Source organism: Athene noctua, chromosome Z (assembly GCF_965140245.1).
Source record: "Athene noctua chromosome Z, bAthNoc1.hap1.1, whole genome shotgun sequence".
Lineage (NCBI taxonomy): Eukaryota > Metazoa > Chordata > Aves > Strigiformes > Strigidae > Athene > Athene noctua.
In genome coordinates, this window is record NC_134077.1 from 13,226,001 (window position 1) to 13,250,493 (window position 24,493).

The window sequence follows — 24,493 nt, forward strand, 5'->3', positions numbered from 1 at the left end:
ACGAAACCAACCAGTGGTCATTGCATTAAAACATGTATTTGTGTAGTCTGAAGTGAGTACATATGTCATTTGCCTGTGTGTGGCGTGCTAGCTTTGTGGAATTACTGCCTACCTCATTCCACACCAGGTAGAAGAGCCCTCACTTTTGGGACAACACTGGTCTGACAGAATCTCCTTGGAATCTCTTCCAGTTTTTTTTTCTCCTCAGAAATCAGACATTGGTCAATCTGATTTTATTTTATTCTACTTCAGACTCCTTTGTAAACAGTGCTCCCATGAGCTGATCCTTGACTGAATCTCTGCCTCAGGGGAATGGTAGCTAGGTCTCCCTTAAGTGCCCCCCCGTCCTTCAGCCCCTCGTGGGGCCCTACGGCCCCGCTGGCGAGGGAAGGCGCGTTGTTTCTCCCCGCAAGAGCGAAGGGAGCAGAGGTGCGGGACACGGTCCCCGCGGCCCCGGGTCTCGCCCTCACAGGTGCTTCCATGGACTCCGCCATCTTGAGCTTCTGGAGCCCCTCACAGGCCGCCGCCCCGGCCACACACCCCAGGGCGGCGCGGCGCGGTCCCCCGGCCCCATTGGCTCGGCTGCGGCCCGGCCCGGTCGGGTCCCGGTTGCATCAGCTGCGGCGGCCGAGCGGCGCCTGCGCGGAGCCGTTCCCGCCCCTTCCCCGCTGCGCCGGGCGGCTCCGCGTGCGGCAATGGCGGGCGCTGACAGCCAGGTGGGCCCGGCACCGCGGCGGCGGGCCGCGCTGGAGCACCGGCTCCCTCCTCAGCGCGGCTCCCCCTCACCGCGGGCCGGGGGGTGTCCTGAGGCGGGGCGTCCCCTTCTTCCCGGCTCAGGCCTGGCCGGGGAGCAGCCCTCTCTGGAGGACGGGTGCTGGCGGCAGGAGGGAGCTGGGCCTCTTCCCCCTCACCCTTATAGGCGGGTCGCTGGGGGTTTCCCCAGCTCCGGGGCGAGCAGGGTTGACAGGCGGTGGGATTTACCTGAAGGTGAAAGAGCAGTGAGCTGGGCTGGGCTTTCCCGCGACGAAGAGATCCGGTCTCTTCCCTGGTCTGTGGGGCTGAGGGGGGGTTAAAGCGGCGTAGGTGTGAGGGGCTGCTGGAAAATGAGGAAATGGTGCTCGCCCTCCTCAGGTAAATGCTGGGGAAGAAAAAAAGGCAGACTGCGGAAAGAAGAAAATGAAGGAAGGAGCCGGCGATGCAGGGAGGACGGAGGTGAGCGGCACTTGGAACATGGGGCTTTGAAAGATGCGGTCTCCTTGTCGCTGTCTTATGTTACTGCTGGCATTAACTGCAGCAGTCCAGCCCTCTGAACTATTTTATCTGGCATTACAGTTATTCCTTTTCCCACTCTTTTTTTCCCAGAGTTTGCCATGAAGTGACTTTGTTGCTTTTTACGCCAGTTGTATTGGTGTCATGGGAGAGCAGCTCAGATTTTCATAGTTGCTGCTTGGTGATGATTTTCATTGTGCCTCTGTTCGCACCAGGAGGTTGGGAGTAGATCTCTGGGATGAGGGAAGCCTGCGTAAGGTGCTGTCTTTTCCACCTTCGTGGTGGGTAAACACAGGTCCCTCTGACTGCACAGAGAGGGCCAGCTGCTAGCCTAATCCTGAGTCAACTGCATAGCTGAATAACCCTGGGTTTGCCCAAGCTGATAGTCCTGACGTCATTACATGATGTGTAGGCTGGAGTCAGTTTCTGTCCAGGTGGCTCAGAAAAGACATTTTCCCTCGTTTTTTTGACCTAAGAAGAAAAATCTATTTTTATGCTGAACTTTAACAGTCTTTTCAGATTGATTTTTGTCCTTGTGTAGCTGATTAAACAGATGCTTAATAACATGTGTAGTTTATTAAACAGGTGTACAGTTGTGCATTTCAAAGTAATAATTTTCGTTAAGCTGACATTACCATATAATTAATACTATAAAGTTAATCTGCAATAATGAGAATTATTTGTTAGATATAGCACATACATGGATATGGCCACATAGATGCTTGTAGAAAGTATATCCATTCTGTTTGCATTCTTGACATAATGTGTTATTATATTACTCTAATACTACTGATTTATTCTCTTGTCCTTAATTGTTATATATAGTTGAATCCCTGGCCTGCATTTATCAATGAGCGTTTAGAGATGTACAATAAACTTAAAGCTGAGCACGATGCACTCCTTGCAGAAAGAGCTGCAAACGACAGTAAACCTATTAAAGTTACATTACCTGATGGCAAGCAGGTTGATGCTGAATCTTGGAAGACTACTCCCTATCAAATCGCTTGTGGAATTAGGTATGATTCTATTCTGTGATACACAGTCATTTTCAGACAGCTCTGTGTTTGCAGCTTGTGGCTGTGAGGGTATGGGTAAATGTATAATTTCTGTCTTAGTCATTTATCTCAACTCTTCTCAAGGCATCTTGTATGTAAGAAACAGGAGGTAACCAATAGGGTTTTAGTTTTGGAGTGTAATTTTTTTTCCTTATGAAGACGCGGTTTCTGAAATTCAATAAGAATGTAATTGAGATCTTTTAGACAAACATTACTTGCATATTTTTCCCCGCAAGTACTGTTGTTGCATTAAGAACTAATTTGCTAATACATTTACTCTGTCAAACTGAATGTTAGCACATGGAAACCAGTTTGGATAGACCAGGGGAAAATAACTGCTGGGTGATGTTCCAGTTGATTTCAGAGAGTTAACAGTTTGAGTATCTTTCACTTAACTGCATTTTCACCTGCAAGGGAGATACCCATCAAAAGGAGTGTTGTACATCTCTAGGTCACTCAAACTTGCTGTGGACTAGTTTTGAACAATGCACACTGGACATGCTCACAGTTAAAATTACAAAAACTTCATGATTCTTAGAGGTGTAATACCATTTTTTTCATGCTCAGCTGCCTTGTCATTGGGGCCTTTGCTTTTGTTATTTGGAATCTAGGACAGGGTTTTTTGCCTGGTGGAGACAAAACTGTAAAGTTACTACATCAGAAGTGGTATTTGATAATTTAAAAAAAAAAAAAAAGCTGTCTTATTACAATAGGATTTTAAAGTCAGCTTAATACTTCGAGGTGTCTGCCTCCAAGTTAAATAATGTTAGTGAACATACGAATGTCAAGTATGCAGCGTGGTTTTCTTCATCTTCAGGATGCAAGTAGGATTTTCATGCATGTTCATAGGACTGGCTAAGCTGCTCTTTATTTGGAAGTTATAATATTGTGCCCACTCTGAGCACTTCTGACATTCTTACTCAACATGGAGGGCAAATTTGGGGAACTTCTACTTGCTGATTTCAAAAGATCATATATGTGTATTTATTCTGTAGCCAGGGCTTAGCTGACAACACTGTTATTGCTAAAGTGAACAAGACAGTTTGGGATCTAGACCGTCCTTTGGAGGAGGATTGTACCTTGGAGCTGCTTAAGTTTGAAGATGAAGACGCTCAAGCAGTGAGTCTCCCAAAATTTGTTTGCTCTTGAATTTGCATTAAAGTCAGCTTTGAGTAGTTATTTGCATCTTTACTGTGTTCAAAAGATGAGGAGATCGGAACAGGTTTGCTCTGTAGCTACATCTACATTTTCTGCATATCTACAATGTAGCTCCGTAGCTACATCTACATACACTGCAATACTGCAGATAATGTGCATTCTGCTGTGTATTTGCAGCCAGGTGTGCTAGCAGTTGCTGTAGTCTGTCAAGTCTATTCTCATTAGAATTTTATATTTGCAACCTTCAGCAACCGCTTCAGCACTGACTTTGGAAAGAATACTGAATACAAAAGTACTGTCTGTGTACAGTCATGAAAGTACCTGAGTAGGCTGCTCTTTTACTTTGTACATGCAAAACTGTGTATCTTATTTTGGCTACTCATTCAAATAAATGTGGATATCAAGTAAATTTGTAAATATTGTCTTTAGAAAAAATGATCTGGTATGAGAAGCTGTCAGTCAAACTCATCACAGGTCTTGCATTCAAACTTAGGGTTTTCATGTTGGCTAAGTGATGGTGTCTGTAAGATTTATGTTTACTGGTCTGTGCAAATAAAAGCAGACTGAAGTCCTATAGATCTGGTTTTAATTTGTCAAAACTTGAGGTGTACTACAAGATTGAGTGTAATTTTTAACTTTATGAACTTCATAACTACTTCAGTGCAGGATTTCCCATGCATAAAATCTTCAGATAGGACCACAGCTTTATACTGAAAACACACCTTTTGGTCTTTATGCAGAGCTGATTGACTGATGTTCACAGAAAAAAAAAGTTTCTGAATTAGTTTCCTAACTTCTTGATGATAACTGAATCATTTCAACATTAGTTGAAAATAGGAATGATTTGCTACCAGGCTGTAAGCAATTTTCCAGTGTTGCCTTTTGGAAATATTGGTGCTTAGGATGAGAGTGTCGCTAGGCAGGGCACTTCTGTTCTGCAGACTGTTCTAATGCAGGATCTGTGTCAAGTATCCTTAAAATCAAGCATTTCAGAAAATGTTTTAAATAGAATTCTCAGAAATGCGTTGTGCATATTCAGACTGATCCCCATGTTTTTATTTCCATTAGGTATACTGGCACTCAAGTGCTCACATAATGGGTGAAGCTATGGAGCGCATCTATGGTGGCTGTTTGTGCTATGGCCCACCAATAGAGAATGGATTTTATTATGACATGTTCCTGGAGGAAGGGTAGGTTTTGTATTTTTAAGATTGGGGGGATGGCAGTCACAGGAAAATTTCTCTTACCTGCTTGTTCCTGAACAAAGTCATCTGCACTATTGCCAATTGCTTTTTTTTTTGCAGTGTGTCCCATCCACAGGCTGGTGCATTGCAACTGGATCAGAAATTGCAAGTGAAAGCAAGAATGATTCACTTTTTTGTCTGGGTTTATTTTAGGGGTGTATCAAGTAATGACTTCTCTGCTTTGGAAACATTATGCAAGAAGATAATGAAAGAAAAACAAGCCTTTGAAAGACTGGAAGTTAAGAAGGAAACATTGCTTGAAATGTTTAAGGTAGGCTGTTTCGGAAGGTTGTTTCTAGCATTGTGTACTTTTGTAACTAGCCACGTTTGTGGTAGAGGAAGGTCAATCAAATTAACTTTTTAAGGTGATATATTCTTATAAGCTCATTTATGATGTTAAAAAAAAAAAAAAGAGTGGTTGTAATTATTAGGTTCTTAGGCGTGTGCATTGGATTTTCTGCAACTAAGAATTCTTATTCCTCTCCTGGGTGCCCTTGGCAAAATCTTTAAAGCCACATTCTTCATTTATTTCCCACAGATGTAAATTTACAATATATTGTGTGCAGTTATGTTATATGCCTATATTGACTGTTAGTAAAATGTTGTGATACTATAGCTGCATGTGCTGATGCGTTCAGAAAGCTTCATAAAACATGTTTTAGAATGAGGACTTTGGAGGATGTCCAAGTGACTCTAAAAGCTGATCCTTTCTCTCTAGTACCTAGCTGCAGTTAATCTTCTGGCATTCTTGAGATAGACATTACTCAGTTTTCACTGTTAGGACATGAGGAGAATCATAGTGTCAGTCAAGTTGGAAGGTCACTCTGCAGGGCTCTGGTCCAATTTCATGGACAGGGCATGGGGTCAGCACTGAAGTCAGACCAGGTTTCTCAGGGCTTGTCCAGCTGGGCCTTCAAAACCTCTCAGGATGGAGACTGCACAACCTGCTCTCTGAGCACCTTGCTTCACTACTTGACTATCTTTCTGTCTGTCTTTTACAATACTGTTTTGGTGCAGCATAGCATGAGGTATGCAAATAATTTAAACTGCTGTCTAGTTCTCTTGCTTAACAAGGAGTTAAGAGATACGTGTGTTGCTTTTCTTCTCAGTATAATAAATTCAAGTGTCGTATCCTGAATGAGAAGGTCAATACTCCAACTACAACAGTATACAGGTAATTACACATGCATCATAATATTACTGGATATAAGTTTCTAGAATGAAATATACCAAATGAATGATTTCCTATTCTTAGGTGTGGTCCCTTGATAGATTTATGCAGAGGGCCTCACGTCAGACACACTGGCAAGATAAAGACCATTAAAATTCATAAGGTAAGTGCTGAAACTGCCTTAGACAAATGTTTTCACTGAATATGTGTTCCTGTCTTTGGGCAATGCAATGGTCACTTACCCAAGGATGTACCACAAAATGGGTAACCTGGCCAAAAACTCAATGTAACAAATTTGGGGAAGAGTTGGATGCTAGAATTCATGTTCAAATGGTGTGAGGCCCAGCTAGGTTGGCCAGAGCCTGTACTTTCAGCACAGATAGGGGCATGAGTGTGGCCTAAGGCTTGGTTGAACTGTATTTATTAGAGTTTAGAGTTTTTGCTCAGCTGATGGTTATAGCTGAGTGTGGATAAGCAGTTGGAATAGGATGGCTACAAAAAGAGCAGATAAGCTTTAAAAAAAAGACAAGAGAGCTTGAAACCATTTTTACATATTTTGTTCATCTGATCTTTATGAATTTTTCTGATCAGTGCTCTGAATTTAAGATTAAAACTCTCCATATGCCTTAGTTGTTCTGCATTAAGTATAGTGATTTATTAGTAATGACATGCCTTTCAGTAGCAGGCAGTAGTAGTAAAATGTGGAGGCTCCTCCTTTCCTTCATTGTTTCATGTCTTTTTGCATGCAGAATTCTTCTACCTATTGGGAAGGCAAGGCTGACATGGAATCCCTCCAGCGGATCTATGGAATTTCATTTCCAGATGGAAAAATGCTGAAGGAATGGGAGAAATTCCAGGAGGAGGCAAAAAGCAGAGATCACAGAAAAATAGGGCGGGTGAGACAGTTTTTCTAGTAATGTATTTCACAAGCACTGTGTGGATCTAACCCTGTAACTAGATGCATCTCAAAGACAGTGTATACTTGCTGCCACAACCAAGATGTGACACGATCGCATTTTCAGTTGAGTCAGAAAGCTGGGTACTTTTCTCTTGAAGAGCATCAAAAGTCCTAAAGCAAATAACTTCCCTTTAGACTTTTCACTGTTTTAAACATGGTGACATCTTTATTCCACAGATCAATCAGAACAGAACATTTGGTCTGCAGGCATTGCTCATTCCCACACAGTTTGCTGCAGGCTATTCACTCACAGCTCTTCTGTGTGGCTTCAGAATCCATAATATGTTTCTTTGTTTTTTTGGTTGGTTGGTTTTTGATTTTGTCTTTCAGATAGAAACCCCTGTCAGATAATTGGTAGTCCTGAACACTGTTACAAGGTCTGCTGCTAGGACATCAGGAAAATACACAGAAGAATTCACTATATGCCGCCCTCAAGCACGTACACAGTTTGTCACATCAGCCAACTACACTTCACACATTCAGTTCATGTGCAAATATTTAGAAAGCTGCAGTAGCAGAACTAAACATTACTTGTCAATGTACAAAGGGAGCTGTGGGGGTACAGTTAGGAGTTAGACATAATATGAAGTTGTGGAGTATCAGTAATGGAACAGGAAACTGAACAGTCTTCTTCCCCTATAAGTATTGATGGAGATCTAACAGTGAAAATGTATCTGATTATTGGTATTCCTCTTTTATTTTTTTTAAATTTAGTGATGCCTGGTCAGTAGTAATTTGTGGATGTTAGGTGAAAAAGATGGTGTATAGATACTAAGTTTTTCAAACACTATTTTTCTGCAGGATCAAGAACTGTTTTTCTTTCATGAGCTCAGCCCTGGTAGCTGTTTTTTCTTGCCAAAAGGAGCTTACATTTATAACACATTAATTGAGTTTATCCGGGTAAGTAATCTCTTTTGGAAATCTTGTAGAAGAAATTGCTTAATTTTAGAAAAGTACATAACAGCATGCTACATATAACAGTATTAACAGCCCTTCATTTTAAATTAGTTTAATCTCTTAGTCTGTAAGCCACGGTACTAGAGAAACCTGGTTTCTTTGAATTGGTCTTCACACACAGAATCATCTAGGTTGGAAAGGACCCTGGAGATCACCTAGTCCAACCGTTTGCCTAGCACAGTTCCCATCTACAGCATATCCTTAAGCTCTAAATCGACCCTGCTCTTGAACACCTCCAGGGATGGGGACTCCACCACCTCCCTGGGCAGCCCATTCCAGTGCCTCACAACCCCTTCTGGAAAGAAATGCTTCCTAATATCTAGTCTGAACTTTCCCTGGCGCAACTTGAGGCCATTCCGTCTTGTCCTGTCGCTTTCTACTAGGCTAAAGAGTCTCATCCCCAGCTCTCTGCACCCTCCTTTCAGGGAGCTGTAGAGGGCGATGAGGTCTCCCCTCAGCCTCCTCTTCTCCAGACTAAACAATCCGAGTTCCCTCAGCTGCTCCTCATAGGACATGTGTTCCAGACCCTGCACCAGCTCCGTTGCCCTTCTCTGGACACATTCGAGTAACTCAGTGTCCTTTTTGTAGTGAGGGGCCCAAAACTGAACACAGTAATTAAGGTCCGGCCTCACCAGTGCCGAGCACAGGGGTCAGATCCCTTCCCTGTCCCTGCTGGCCACACTAATCCTGATATAAGCCAGGATGCCATTGGCCTTCTTGGCCACCTGGGCACACTGCTGGCTCATATTCAGCCAGCTGTCAATCACCCCCCCCAGGTCCCTCTCTGACTGGCAGCTCTCCAGCCACTCCTCCCCAGGCCTGTAGCCCTGCTGGGGGTTGTTGTGGCCCAAGGGCAGCCCCCGGCATTTGGCCTTAGTGAAACTCCTCCAGTTGGGCTCAGCCCATGGCTCCAGCCTGTCCAGGTCTCTCTGCAGAGCCTCCCTGCCCTCGAGCAGATCAACACTCCCACCCAACTGGGTGTCATCTGCAAACTGACTGAGGGTGCACTCGATCCCCTTGTCTAGATCATCAATAAAGATGTTAAACAGGAGTGGCCCCAAAACCCAGCCCTGGCGGACACCACTTGTGACCGGCCACCAACTGGATTTAACTCCGTTTACCACAACACTCTGGGCTTGGTCGTCCAGCCAGTTTTTTACCCAGCGAAGTGTGCGATTGTCCAAACCTTGAGCAGCCATTTTTGCTCGGAGAATGCTGTGGGAAACGGTGTCAAAAGCCTTGCTAAAGTCAAGGTAAACTACATCCACAGCCTTTCCCTCATCCAATAAGCAGGTCATCCTGTCATAGAAGGAGATCAGGTTTGTCAAGCAGGACCTGCCTTTCATAACCCCATGCTGACTGGGTCTGAGCATCTGGTTGTCCCTCATGTGTTGCATGATGGTGTTTAGGATGAGCTGCTCCATCAGCTTCCTGGGTACCGAAGTCAAGCTGACAGGCCTTTAATTTCCCGGATCGCTCTTCCAACCCTTCTTATAGATGGGCGTCACATTGGCCCATTTCCAGTCTGTCGGGACCTCCCCAGTCAGCCAGGACTGCTGGTAAATGATGGAAAGCAGCTTGGTGAGCACCCCAGCCAGCTGCTTCAGCACTCTCTGGTGTATCCCATCTGGTCCCATAGACTTGTGTATGTCTGTGTGATGCAGTAGGTCACTGACTGTCTCCTGGATTGCAGGGGGGTCGTTCTCCCAGTCTCTGTATTCTGGCTGTGGAGGCTGGATTTCATCAATACAACTAACCTTGTTGTTAAAGACTGAGGCAAAGAAGGCATTAAGCACCTCAGCCTTCTCCTCATCACTTGTTACCAAATTTCCTCCTGCATCTAGCAGGGGATGGAGACTCTCCCTGGACTTTCTTTTGGTACTGACATACTTATAGAAACTTTTCTTGTTATCCTTGATTGCAGAGGCCAAATTAATTTCCAGTTGAGCTTTAGCCCTTCTGATTTCCACCCTGCATAGCCTCACAGCCTCTTTGTAATCACTGTGTGTGGCTAGCCCCTTCTTCCAAAGGCTGTAAACTCTCCTTTTCTCCCTGAGTCTTGTCACAATCTTTGCTAAGTTATGTTTTTATCAGTACTTTATACCTGCAGTTAAAGCAGTGATAATGATGCTTTACAGTATGAATTCTTCCATATCTGATAGTACAGCTAAGATCACTCTACAGCTGTTCCACTGATGTATATTGATTTTTTAAAAAATAAACTTATTAGATTTGGCCTTGTAGAACTATGTGTTATGAAATTATGTATAGAAAAAAAATCCTGATCTTCCTGTTGTAGTATTTAAAGTCTGTCTTATTATTCTATATTTGGGCTGCAATATACTGTCAAGTGTCATTGAATAATTAGAGCCTGCTGCTTTGCTTGCAGGGAGGAAACGTGTTCTGCTTGCTTACTATAGAGGAGTTGTTTGGGGGAAGCGTGGTGCTGGTGGAAGGGATGTATCCTGGCATGTCCAACTTGAATCTCCCTCTCCCTCTTCTTGAGTCATGGACTTTCTTAGGGTAGCATTTGTATATAGCTGCAGATTGAAGGCTGAATACCATTACTTTTGTTTGCTTTATTAGTCATTTTATATACTGGGTCTGTTGTTTTAGAGTGAGTATCGAAAACGTGGATTCCAGGAGGTTGTCACTCCAAATGTTTTCAATAGCAAACTGTGGATGACTTCAGGGCACTGGCAGCATTACAGTGACAACATGTTTTCCTTTGAAGTGGAGAAAGAAATCTTCGCTCTGAAACCTATGAACTGTCCAGGACACTGGTAAATACATAGCAAATACAGTCTACCAAAGATGATGCTGATTCAAAAAAAAAAAAAAGAAAAAAATCCTGTTTCTTTTGGCTGCTTAATTGTAAAGATGGCTATTTTCAAGGTATCCAGATGTGACATGCTGTCAGGACTGATGTAATTATGAGTTGTGTTGTCTACATGCTCTCTTTAGACACCAAAAAAATGTCTTTTTTCCATCATTACAGTGACTGTGTTTTAGACCTGAAGCTTACCTTGGTATCCAAATAGATGCCCAAAATAGATACTGGGGCACTGTCAATTTTGTGGCAATTTAGGCATTCAGGTTTTAATGCTCAGTTTTAGGAGCTGTTTTATCTTCTCTCTGCGGAGGTGAGGGAAGCCTACCAGAGATAAAAGGATATCTGCATTTTTTTTCCTGACAAAACTAGATGTGAATGATGGTTGTATTACATCATTGGCTTTATGGGCATCTTAGGTATATATTCTTAGGTACTGGCTGCTTTTCATGGGCTGTTCTTTGCAGAATTTTGATTCTGGATAAGCCTCAAATAATAAACTTTTCCTTCAGCCTTATGTTTGATCATCGTCCAAGATCATGGCGTGAGCTGCCATTACGGTTGGCTGATTTTGGTGTTCTGCATCGCAATGAACTGTCAGGAGCTCTTACAGGACTCACTCGAGTACGTCGGTTCCAGCAGGATGATGCTCACATATTCTGCGCTATGGAGCAGGTATGGCCTGCTCTTAAATGAAATTGGGAATTAAAATCAGATTAACTGATTTTTCCATATTTGAGACTTTATTTCTATTCTTACAAAGATTGAAGAGGAAATAAAGAGCTGTCTGCAGTTCTTGCGTACTGTGTACGATGTCTTTGGATTTTCCTTTAAACTGAATCTCTCTACTCGTCCTGAAAAATACCTGGGAGATATTGAAGTGTGGAATCAAGCTGAAAAGGTAAACAGTAGTTTTATTAACTTTTTATATGAAAGCAAGGCTGCAGCTGAAAATCCTGTAAGAACATACTGCCTTCTGGAAGGTTACAGTGACAGCTGGACATGAACAATATAACTTTAATAACTGTTTTCAATTCAGTCTGGCTGCTGTAAACAGCTTGCTTTCCATACAGAAGCAGTCTTCATGTCAGAATCAAATTACGTCTCTCTCCTTGTATTTTTTTGATAATTGAAAAAAAAGAGGACAAGAACCAATTCTGGCAGCCCCTGTAATAAGACTTAGAGGCATCTTCCAAAAGCCAGGTTGCTTTCAAGATCAAACAGGTGGGGTTAGGCCCTGCAGGTACAGTGCTGGGGAGAAGATAGGGCAGGAATAGACTTTAAGTGTATCAGGAAGGGTCCCTTCTCAGTGTTACCTACAAACTGCATCTACCATAAAAATCTCTTGCATCTTAGCTAATGCTGATTGTTTGGCCTCTTCCAAAATGAATATTAGGGTTTTTTTGTTTGAATTTGGACTGATTTTTTTTTTAGCTGGAGCTTTTTCGAAACTTTGCATTTTCAGAAATAAATGAAGTAGCAGCCGTAACTGAGTAATGAGAATTGGTAGTGTCACATATCTGTAGGGTGTAACATCTGTAACATGGAAAGACAGCAAACGATTTGAGAAACTGTGTATATGTCCCTTATCTCTAGCAACTTGAAAACAGCCTCAATGACTTTGGTGAGAAATGGGAGTTAAACCCTGGCGATGGTGCTTTCTATGGACCTAAGGTTAGTATGCTGCTAACCCCTAATTGTGTTAGCCTTTTAATTCTGTTTAGATGAGGCAGAAAAAAAAGTTATCAGTTCCTTGCTTTCCACTCACACTACCATAGTCTTGGCAGTATGGATAGCATGGAAATACTGTTCTTTGCAGTATAGCAGATAAGCAGAAAAAACCCCAAAGTCTACATGTGTTTACGAAATTATGCTAAATGTCTTTCTGGGGGAAGTTACAAGTGTTGGGTATCTAATTGTGCAGAATGTTTGCCAGATGACTTCAAATAGGTACTTGGCCAAGCCGAAGTCTCCATCTAGTTAACGTTCTGCTCTAAGTTAATTAAATAAATACAGGTGAGTGCTAAATGCTGTTAATACGTAAGGAGTGCTTTTCATATCTTATTATGATCAAGGGGGAGAAAATAGTATGGTGATGCTCTAGGGTTTTATTAATGATCTTCTTGGTAAAGATAACTTTTATTTTTCACTTACTGTCCTGCACATTCCCTTCCAATGTAATGTTATCACTGAATTTTTCAATGTCAGTATGAGTTTCTAAAGCATTGGTGCTGTTTAGGTTTGGCTGAAGGATATAGATCAAAACTGATTCTTAAACTGATGACCTGGTACAACCTGAGATTTAGAGCTGGGATTAGGAAAAGGAGATTTTTTTTATAGTTATCTAATACCATTTTAAGATGCTGTACAGCTGAAATTTTGTGATTTTCCAGATAGATAAACTGAAATAATTGAGAGAGAAATAACACTCTGTGATCCTGATTTTCACACAGCTTTAACACTCATTTCATTAAACCCAGTTTACTTGTATAAACTGCGGCTTAAACAGAGCCGATTGGTTTAGTGGAAGACATGAACAGAAGGTGGCACTCTAAGATCTGTATTACCACAGCAATTGCTTCATTAGAAAATGATCCTTTGGGTGATAAGTGAATCATAAGTCATGAGAAGAACAAACTTACTGGTAAAACAAGTTTTTGAAAAATGTTGCATTTACTGGTACAGTTTTGTAGCTGTATTGAGTTGCTGGTGGGTTTTGTTATTTTTAAAAGCCCTTTGCACTGGTTTTGGTTTTGTTGGGTTTTTTCAAAGCTGTCTCTTCAGTTTTTACAGATTAAGTAGGGCTGTCTAGAAAGTTTCTGATCTCTTTGAGCATAAGGACAGAGACCCTTTCAAAATTACTTCTAAGTCTTTCCCTAATAGACCTATACTACATCTATGTCTATATTTAGTCATTTAGTAAACTGGTTCTGATTTCTCTCTTTGTATGCTGATTGAATCAATTTCGTTTTATGGGTTGTAGGTGAAAAGTGTTATAGCAGCTAATCATTCATAATGTGAAATGCAAACAAGATTTAGTAATTTCCTTGGTTGATTTGAAAGAAAGCAAATATCTACAGGAAGCTTTGTTAACCTTAATTAACCTTATACTTGCTCCTAATAAACTCTAGCCAAAGTAAAGTGAACAAACATGTAGCATTTTGCATTGGTTTTAATGGAAACTAGTTAAAGTTACATTTTTAAGTTAAGCTCTACATCTAGGGTAAACTACTTGGATTTTTTTTCTTCTACTCGGTAACTGGGTGATTTGAAGTTAAAGAAGGTTGTAAGTAGTTTGATAGAAGCTCTTTAGTGAGTAGCTGAACTATGATAAACTCTGGCTTCTGAATGCAAAGCTGAAAGACATTTAGAACTTCAGTTAATAAAACACTCTGTTTGATACATAAATTAAAATAAGGCACACAGTCCTAACATATAGCTGTACTGGTAAAATAAGCAATGCGATAAATAAATAAAGTCAGGACACTATAAATCTGTTTTTTCATACTTCTCTCTAACTTCTATTATAAATGTACTTGAGATTAAAGTGTAAGATGCAGTGTAAAGAATAGGCTTGACTGTAGATACTCATAATCAGAACAAATGTCACTGATTACTGTGATCCCTACTAATAAGTGGACTATTTAACAGCAGGATTCTCACTGCATGTTCATGCCCTGAATTTGTAATATATTCAAATACTGTATAGTAAAGGAGTGTAAGTTTGTCAGTTTGAGGTTAAAGAAATCTCAGGTTTGGAGAGACCTGTTTAGTTCTGATCTTGCATTTGCACTTAAGTGCTGCTAAATTCAAGCAGCGGGAAGGCCTGTGAAAGACCCAGTTTGAAACTCACAGAAAATCGTCTGAAGTACTAAATGTAGATCCCCCTGAAGGGTGCTCACCCTGTTTTAGCTCTAACATTTTTTGTGTCAGAACCTGCAAATCATTTAAGTCCTAATGTAGGCTGAAGTATGTTGTCTAAAACCACATATGGTTCCTCTGCATTGAGTGAAACCTTCCATCTTAAAGCAATGAGTTGGCTTTCAGAGAGCCCTGCTTCTATCTTAAACTGTAGTGAAAGTCTGTGTCTTTTTGTTTCCAAGATTGACATTCAGATCAAAGATGCTATTGGCCGCTACCATCAATGTGCTACTATCCAGCTGGACTTCCAGCTGCCAGTCAGATTTAACCTCACCTTTGTCAGGTAAGCAGAGAGGCTGGTGGTTTTAATTGCTATATAATCTAACTTTCCTGCCACTTGCAGGCATAAATTTACATTAAGAAAAAACCTTACATTTAAAAAACCCCACCTTTCTTCACAGCCATGATGGCAATGACAAGACCAGACCAGTTATCATTCACCGGGCTATCTTGGGATCTGTGGAGAGAATGATCGCCATTCTAACTGAAAACTATGGTGGCAAATGGTAACACGGAAAAGTAGATTTATTATTCCAGTTTGAGCAAATGCTTTATATTTGAAAGAAATTAGCTCCAAGCATGCAAGAATCAAGAGGGTTTGGTTCTACTTGCTTGCTACAGAGACATACTGTAGGTGTACCACAGGGCAATTCCTTCTGAACCACCTTCCTTAGATATTAAATAATTCTAGATATGGTAGCCTCTACATGATACCACCCATGCAGGTGCTGCATACAGCTTGTCCATCCAACATATATATCTCTCAACTTTGCTTTTGCAGCTGGACTGCCTTGCAACAAGTCATTGCTGCAGTATAATACCTGATGTGGATGACCCCTCTGATTATAAACAAGACCCAAATGTAAATGTTTTCCCACGATTAGTTAGTAATAAGCTCAACAACTTAATTATGATTTGTTGTCTATTGTAAAACACAGCTTTGAATCTTCAGATCAAAAAGGACTTTTGTCCACACTGCAATTTTTTTTAGACAGTCAGTTCTTTTGGGAAATAAATTATAACAAGTATAGCGTTGTCATCATATCTGAACCCACTGTAATCAGCTGGCTTTATGAATCTCTCTTGTAGATTTCGGTGCTATTAATAGGATTTTTTGTACTAAAAAAAAATTGAAAGCTATATAAACTTGTTTTGTTTGTTTGTTTGTTAAAGGCCGCTCTGGCTGTCCCCACAGCAGGTAATGGTGGTACCAGTGGGACCAACGTGTGATGAGTATGCTCAAAAGGTAATGTATATGGTTTGGGGTGCTTTTTTCAGTATATTGTATTTAGTTGAGATACTTGGTTGTTAATGACTCATAACATTTGTCCCAGATAAATGTTATAAGTCTTTGCATATTACAGTGTATCATTTTTATATTACAGTGACAATTAGCTGCTGAGGTACATGTATCTTAAAGAGGACCTGAAATAGGTCTGCATATCTAAACAAGAAATGCTGATCTTTGTGAGGCTTTTCTTTTTAGAAAACTTCAGTGTTTTTCTCTAACTCAAAAGCTCTCTTACCCTTCAGGTTCTAGTCTCCCATGGCCATGTGCATCTAGCAAAAGCAGTAAGAAAGATGAAGATGGGTCTTTGTATATCTAGCATCCAGCAGACCTTTTGCTGTATTTCTTTCAAGCCCACTATACGTAAGAGTCTGGAAAAAAAAATCATCTAATTAGAAAGCTCCACCATCCTGCTGCCTTTCACAATATCAAACTCAAATCACTATTCAGCTCAAAACATCAGATATTAACATCAGTGCTTATCAGTTATTTAGTGTATATGTACTTGGATGGTAGCTGACCTGTTTTCGTTTCTTGAATTGGGCTCATCTCCAGTGCTTGAGCCAGTGATAGTGCCTTTGTTTTAGGGGTCAGATAAGCTTGACTGACTTAAGTCTACAAGTCATAGGTAGTTCATTGTCATGAATATCTATAGTGACAGTTTAAATACTTTTTCTCCTAGGTGAGGCAGCACTTCCACGATGCTGGATTAATGGCAGATGTTGACGTAGATCCTGGGTGCACACTGAACAAGAAGATCAGAAATGCTCAGCTTGCACAGTATAACTTTATTCTGGGTAATGTATAGTGCATTTGTTACCTTATCCTGGCTGACTTTCTTGCATAGGTTATAGGATTTGATCTTTCTTCTGTGAGCAAGGCAGAGTGGTGGTCAGGGTTTTAGGTCACTTTTGTTCTCAGTGTCTGCACTCCAGAGAGCCTCTTATGCCTACATGATAGACGTTCCAGGTTTGTATAGCTTCACTGAAAGGAGGTCACTGTGGCCCGAGGCATTAGTGCTGCTTTAGAAAAGGGTCTTTGCTGTCTTCTGGTCAGCAGCGTAGAGACTTACATGAAATCTCTTGCTCTTTGTCAGTCAGATTAAGTAATTTTTTCACACCCCTCCCCAACAATTTATGCTCTTATTTTAAGTGTAGCAGAAGAAATACTGTATTTTCACTGCATTCAGCTGTGGTGCATTTCTGAGCTATACATGCATGCACAGGAGAAGACTCTTCCATGATGCAGGGACAATTAGAAACTGACCCTGCAGTATGTGATTTGAAGTACCATATTAGTCATGTCATGTAAATTGAAGCTCTAGCATTGACCCTCAAACTATATTGCATGCATTAGAGTAGAAGGAGCCTTTGACAGAGAAACTCTACCCTCAGAGTAGTTGATAGAATCATGAGTAAAGTTCTTTTGTTCTTTAGAACTTTAAGTGTATGATACAGATAAGATAGAACCACATTTTACCTTCAAGACCACAAACAAATGGTCAGCCTTCCCAGTCAGAGAAAAAAAATCTCACCTAATTTATGTTCAGAGGTTGTTTCAAAGAGTTGTCTCACTGAATGTAGACTGGGTACCAGAAAAATACAATCTCCTGTAGCAACCTCCAAATACATTGTGTAAAATTTATATTAGTAATAAGGTACACATATATTATCTTGGTATCTGTATCTTAATGTTTAAGTGAAATAGCTTTGGGATTTTCCAGTAAACTGTCTTGCTGTCTCTGTAAAGAAAACAAATAGCTATTGCTTATTTACATTCCAAGTTGTCTTTCTAATCTTTGTGGAGTACTCCATGTTTATTTCTCATTTTGACTTTACGGTGTTCTCTAATAAGTAGTAGGTCAAGCTGGACTGATTAAGTTTACTTTTCTCTTTACTCATACTTTGCTAACTTGCTGTTCATAATATACTAAAAGCTATTAAATGATAGGAGATTAAATAAGGGTGTTGGCTGTTACAGATCTAAGTGGGGGGAGCTGGGAGGAGGGCAGAGAAGGGTTTGGTGTGTTGGTTGGCAAGCTCTTTAGAATTTTTTAGTACGCCTAAATTTTAAGGGAATTGGAGAAAAAAAGAGCTTGCTAAATGCTAATTCCTTTGCATCTTGGTTGTTTCTAGTCGTTGGTGAAAAGGAGAAGGCAAGTGGAACAGTTAACATCCGCACTCGAGATAACAAGGTGCATGGTGAGCGTACAATTGCAGACACTGTGGAGAGACTGCTGGAACTGAAATGCTCTCGCTCCAGACAAGCAGAGGAAGAATTTTAACACCATCTGCTCTACCTAGCATAAAGAAAAGATTCTAGTTTTCCTAATTCAGTTAATCACAGAGTTTTTTGCTGAACCAGATTTGGAATATATTTCACATTGGACCTCTTGCTCAATTTAGCAGAGATTTTTCTTTAGTCAGAAACGTCTCTTTTTGTAAAAATCAATTTTTCACAAACCTTAAAGTAAAATTTCCTGGCCTCTGACCACTGACAGATGGAGCAAGATGAAATGACTTCTGTAACTGCAAGGGAAAATGGAAATTTTAATCAGGGATACCCATAACATTCTAACTACCCTGTTAAGAATAAAATAGACTTTGATAACAAATGTTTCTCATGAAAGCTAAACAAAATACCTCAGGCTTAAGAAACTTGGGCAGCAGCTTTTGGAGAGTCTCCTTTAGGACAGAAGGAGATACCTTGTGGTCTTGTCTGCTTGACTCTGCACCATTCCCAGTCAACCTAAGGGGGAGGCGAGCAGAGGTCTCCCACTGCCAACATCCCTGGCCTGGGGCCAGCTGCCACAGAGCACGGAGCTGCTAACCAAAGACAGCTGTACCTTTTCCAGAGGCAGTGTCTGAACTGTGCTGGCTCTATGGGTGAGGTCGCTGGAGTTGCAGGTGGGGGATAAGACTGTCTGGAAGAGGTAGGATGTAGCAGGGCCAGAGAAGCACATGAGGAAACCGAGATTCCTGGAAACAAGGAGTGTTTCTTTTCTTACCCCTGAGCTGTCCTTTCAGTAAGCCTGTGTATGTCACTGTAGAAACAAGAAGGTACCAAACTAAAAAGGATAATGATTTTTTTTTTTTTAAGACAAATACTATTTTTCAATTTGGTAGTCACAGTCCCCTTCAGTGGAACACCATGCCTTTAGTCTGGGCATCACATTCTCAATTAGCAGCCCCTCCAATCTCACAGTTGAGGGATCTCATCTGTTGGTTTTTGTTTTGGGGTTTGGTTTGTTTTGGGTTTTGGTTGGGGTTGGTTTTTTTTTTTGCATATCTGGCTGACAAGAGGCAAATAGCTGTCACTGACAAAATAAAATCATGGTCTGAGGTTTTTTATTTTGTTTTTTAACTGACCTGAACAGCTTCCAGAGGTGGTTGATACCTCTTCGTTTAAAAAAAGTTATTGTTACAGCCGTAGCAAAGATCAGACAGGTCTGAGGACAGGTTGGATCCATCAAGTCCCATTTCCTTTATTATTGGGCTGAAGCATTTCATGGAACCTTTTCTCACTGATCTTTCTCAGGGGTGATGGTAATACTGTATCAGCACTTGAACCCATGGTGAATTCAGTTTCACTGGGCCACAAGGCCTGCAACTTGTAGCAAAATTTATTTTCCTGTGGTTAATTCAGATTAAATGTTCCAACTCACTACTGTGGAAAAAAAAAAAAAAGAGGGCAGGAGGAAAATTGACTTTCTTCTGCCTTACTGCTTTCCAAATCATTTTGGTGAGGGTTAAGTGAGTTGTTATTTTCTGTACTTTGCACCTGGTTTACTTTGCTTGAAGTGACTTTTGTGTAAAACTGCAGAATCAGGTGCCGGCTGTCCCTGGAACAGAAGGACTTCATCAAGTGTTGAAGCAAAACCAGAATAGATATCAGTCCCACATGGAAAAGAAGCCACTGGCTGTTTCTCTCCAGGAATTGTGCCTCAAACCACCTTCCCATGAGGCTGGTGTCCTTGCTGATTTTCAGAGAGCTCTGCCTTTTGTTCTGCAGCGATCCCCAGGCAGGCTGGCATTAAACTGCCTTAGTCATGTATTGAGATACTGGTGCTGTAAAATGCTGGCCACTGCTGTGTGTGGCTTGGTAGGTGTCAGTCTGGGACAAGTCATCCTTTTACAGAAACCTCATTTACTTAGGTCATCCTTTCAATTACCTACAGAACAGTGTAGATGTACATATATGACTCTGTTACTAGAAACAACACCTAAGGGTACAATCCAATAAACCACGTACCTCCAGCAGGGTGTGGACAGAACCAAGGTGCTTATGCCCAAATCATGATCTGTGTGATGCTCTGTTCACGTGCCATCTAAACTCGTGCTCTCTGCTCTTGTAAGTTCTCCAGCTGTCAGGAGCTCTGGATGTGCGCAGAAGGAGGACTGGCTTGGTCCGAGCAGCACATGCTCAGATCAACAGAAGTCCTCCGAAGAGTGGCCTTTGGTCACTGCTTGTCACCTTTGGTAGGACCAAGCTCCTGACAAAGGACTCTGCAAGTCTGAGGCAGGACAATGCAACTCGGTGTCACCGAGTGGTTTAATGATGGAACCACTTGTCAAGCAGGAAAGAAGCCTTTGTGTAATTCTTAGCAGGGTGTGAGAAGCCTGAAAGCCACCTCTCCAGTTGTGTGGAGCATGCTCTGATTACCAGCATTAAGAAAGAGAAATGCAAAACGTTTGCAGCTTGGTTTTCTGTCTGTACGTCCTCCATGCCGTGGGCATTTCCTGTGGAGTAGCTGATAATGTGCAGCTCCAACTCTGCCTCATAGCAAGTTTTGTTTGCTCATACCTTAAAGCAGATTTCAAAGCAAATTGCTGAAGGAGGCACACAGAATGACAGAAGGAAGATACCTGAGCTGGTAAACCATCCAAGTTTATGCAAGTGAAGTCTGGCAGGAATTTCTGTACCTGACAGGAATCACTGGGCCAGCCTTCACTTTTCCATGAAACTCCTCAGTTCTGCAAACTCCCCTGAGAGTTTCCCCTGGTCCAGAGCCATCTGGATGCTGCCACAACCAAGGGTAATTCCACTTGGACTCTTCCTGTCACATCTTGGGCTGAAATTCCCACCACTGGCTGATACGGCTTCCTCAGTTACACCACTGGGACAATCTGATAATCGATATTCAGATTCAGTAGTGTTATGTCAACTCCTCTAAAAGCAGTGAATCATCACCTTTATGGAGAAACCAGCTGTAAGATAAATTGGTAATTGGTGTAAGCACCTTAACACAGTCAGTCTTGCCCTGACTACATTTTTTTTTTCCGTTGCATCCAAACTCAGTCCATGTCTGTTCCCCCAGAAAAGCAAACACAACAAGCCCTCTAGTAAAAGAAAACTAGTTTGTGAAGTCTGACTTTTCCTATGTTAGAGCAAGCCAGAATTAAGGGGTCTTTGAAAACTCATTTCAGGCCTTCAGCTCATGCCCTATGTAACTTCATGATTGCCTTAGCCTTCACCATTTTTTAATTGCACTGTCACTTCTGGTAAAGATTTAAGCAACTGGCTGTCAAATCTGATAATAGTAAACTGATACTATGAAAATTAAATATTGTTATGCCTCTTTTAAAAAAAGCACATACTGCTTGGTGCTTAAAGAGTATTTCCAGAACCACTCAGCCTTTCTACACACTAGTGTTTTCCATCTGCCTTGAGTATTCCTTCACAGTTGTCTGGTTGTGGTTGATGCCTTGTTAGCCACTGTGATTGAGTATGCTCATACAGAATGAGCTACATTTGAACTTCTATCAGAGTTAAGTTTTTTCCACGTAGGATAGCCTCTGGAGCAAGGCATGCATTAACATCTTACAATAAATCACTATAAAGAACATGTACTCACATAAACTGGGACAGACAGGGACATTTTTTCATATTCTCAAACACTAAAGGTAAGTCATCTGGGCTACACATTTAGTTTTAATATATAAGGTATCTGTATCTCTCTCAAAATAGCTGTCAACTGGGTTACAAAGCTCTTCTGCAAACAGGAAGACACTCAGAGATGCAGAGAGGGCAGCTGTGAAAACTGAAAAAAACCCACCAACCAAACTCAAAAGTGTTCAGCATCTAGGAAAAAAAAAAAAAAAAAAGCCATTTAAACATGATAGGGCTTCCACAAGGCAAGGGTATATATCTAGCTGCATTAAAAGAAGAGGTAGTAGGGACCACCAGAATGGAGGCACAACACAGCATACTGCAGACACCCTTGTCTTCCCCAAAGTCTTTGGCATGGCCTCTCTGGGATCCCCAGAGAGAGGACCAGAAACAGGGACAAGAGAGTTGGCAGAGGGGAGCAGAGATTGGGCAAGAAAGCATGGAATAAGGATGTACAGTGCCCTCCTTGCCAACACCCAGATGCAAAGTACAATTAAAACTCCTTGCAGTTTCAAATATCCAACACGGTGATGGCTTTATCTCACTAGATTAGAAGATAATATGTTTGCAGCATGCCAGTTTGGGGCTGACACTTAAAGCACCTTTTGCTATCCATCACAAGATGAAGCAGGCTTATAAACTAAACATTTATTGCTTTATTACATTCCTGAAACATGACTCTTTGTTTTGGGAATACTCTAACTCTTGTACATCGAGTGCATATAGCAACATCAGCACAAGTTAATTTACTATTCTATAAGAGCTTAAATGCACAATGACATTAATTTAATCATGTTTAATATGTGATTTCTCAATTGCACACTTCAGGGGCAAACTAACCTGTCTACAGCACATTAGCAATAAAAGGAAAATTTATCTGTATTTGTGTTTAGTGAGCGAAAGGCCCATAAGGATGTGAAATCTCTACCCCTGCCTATCTGCAAGGATGTCAGGCTGCACACTGGAACAGCTTTGAATTAACTGAGCATTGGGCTTACCTATGAATATGGAAAGACACCTTTTATTGGTGCGGCCACCAAAATGTCAGAATTGGATGAATTACTGAGCGCACCCTTCCAAGGAGCCATTGCCAGCTGAGCTAATAATCGTACAATGACATTAATTCATAAATACTTAGCTACGGGACACATACATATTCTGAGTTGTGGCCTCCAAATCAAGATAGAGAGGGTGTGTCAGCAGAGGGATCAGGTGGAGTACAAAATCCTTCAGATCAGACTAACAGGGCAAAGGCATCAAATAGCGATTTTCTTTAAGAGTGAGATTTCTCTCTTTAGGATTTTTAAACCACTGTAGTCTTTGAGCAGATTATCCCTGGACAGATTGTACATCCACTTAGCTACCAAGGGTCCCCTTTCTCGCACTGAAAGGCAGATATCCCCACACTCCTCAGCTTCAGGAGGCTGAGCTATTCATATCTTTTATTCCCAGAAATTTTTCTGAGATTGTTCACAGGATAGAAATAAAAATCATTTCAGAATGTTTGGGTTTTACTTTCCAATGACAGATTTGGTTTGGTTTTTTTCAGTATTTTTTCCACATAGTAAGACTTTCAGGATCTGAGTAGAAATGACCATCAAACAACAAATGTCCATTTCATTGTATGATATCTGAACTTACATCATTGTTATTTTGCAGGTGATAAACTTAGACTCAAGGAGGAACAAAAAGCACGTTTTAAAAAAGAAATTCAGAGCTGTTTTTTTCTGGGCTCAGCTCCCTCAAACCAGAACTTGGTAATTCTTTCAGATTTCATGTACAGAGTGTCAAAGGAATCCATCATTTAGCCTGGCTGTTTTGGAAAGGACAACTCACTGATCTGGAAAGCTGACAAAAAGAGCTGTTTAAAAACACTCAGCCCTTGCACCTGAATTCAGGAAAGATCTCAGCATCTAGAGTGGGACTAGAGCCCAGTGGAAGTGGAAACTAGAGCCCAGCCTCAGTCTGTAACTGATTCTGCAACCAGCTGCTGCCCAGCCCTGAAGTACCTCAACTGTAGAGGTGATGTCTTTTCACTGTAAAACTCACCACTCGCCATGCACAGAGTCCCTGTCCCAGTTGTGGCATCCCCCATTTGGTTCTCTTCTCTGCATAAGGGGATTCAAACCCAAATCCCCAACATCCGAAGAACATATTATATTTTTGAGGTTGGGGTCTCTCCTATATAGCAAAAGACACAAGAAAAAGGAAGAGAGTAAGGAAATACAGAAAACAAAGCCTTGTTGTGCTGCCTAGTAGATCTGGGACTCTTACTGACGGTTTCAAACACATTTCTATGTTATAGGAAGGAGCTACCCTTTCCTCACCATCAGTACTTGAAGTTAGGATCTTTCTTTACTGTTTCTGCTCTAATGAATCTTGAATGCCCAGTGCTTCACTCCTGAATTTTCAAGATGCTCTGTGTAGAGCCAGTGGAGCACAAGGTGCAATGATGGTGGCGTATGGCTTTGTGTTGTCAACAGGAGAATACTTTGCAAAGCAGTACTTTGTTTACAGGATAATCTGTATCTTCCCACTAACAGACTCATCAGAATAAGTATCACTGATAAGGTCATTTCAATCATCCCTATTTATGAAAAATAATGCAGGAAGATTATGACAAGCTGTCACTCTTTGTCTATCAGTGTTTCCAAGTGAATGGAAGAAAGCAGCTATAGTTTGTAGCATAGGTCTGCACATGAATTAAGATAGACCAAATAATGCAATTTTCCTTCCATGTCAATGAAGAAAAG

At 41.3% G+C, this 24,493-nt stretch overlaps 1 protein-coding gene across 1 annotated transcript; it reads left to right on the forward strand.

The window, feature by feature from the left end:
- The first annotated feature begins 656 nt into the window (after window positions 1-656).
- TARS1 (threonyl-tRNA synthetase 1) lies at window positions 657-21,415 on the forward strand. The gene is made up of 19 exons (XM_074932112.1): window positions 657-716; window positions 1,132-1,212; window positions 2,095-2,285; window positions 3,320-3,443; window positions 4,551-4,672; window positions 4,880-4,997; window positions 5,836-5,900; window positions 5,982-6,060; window positions 6,647-6,793; window positions 7,657-7,755; window positions 10,429-10,595; window positions 11,155-11,317; window positions 11,406-11,543; window positions 12,239-12,316; window positions 14,746-14,846; window positions 14,965-15,069; window positions 15,737-15,809; window positions 16,534-16,648; window positions 17,987-21,415. The coding sequence occupies exons 1-19, from the start codon at window positions 696-698 to the stop codon at window positions 18,133-18,135; spliced, it is 2,136 nt and encodes a 711-aa protein (XP_074788213.1). The 5' UTR covers window positions 657-695; the 3' UTR covers window positions 18,136-21,415.
- The last annotated feature ends 3,078 nt before the right edge of the window (window positions 21,416-24,493 follow it).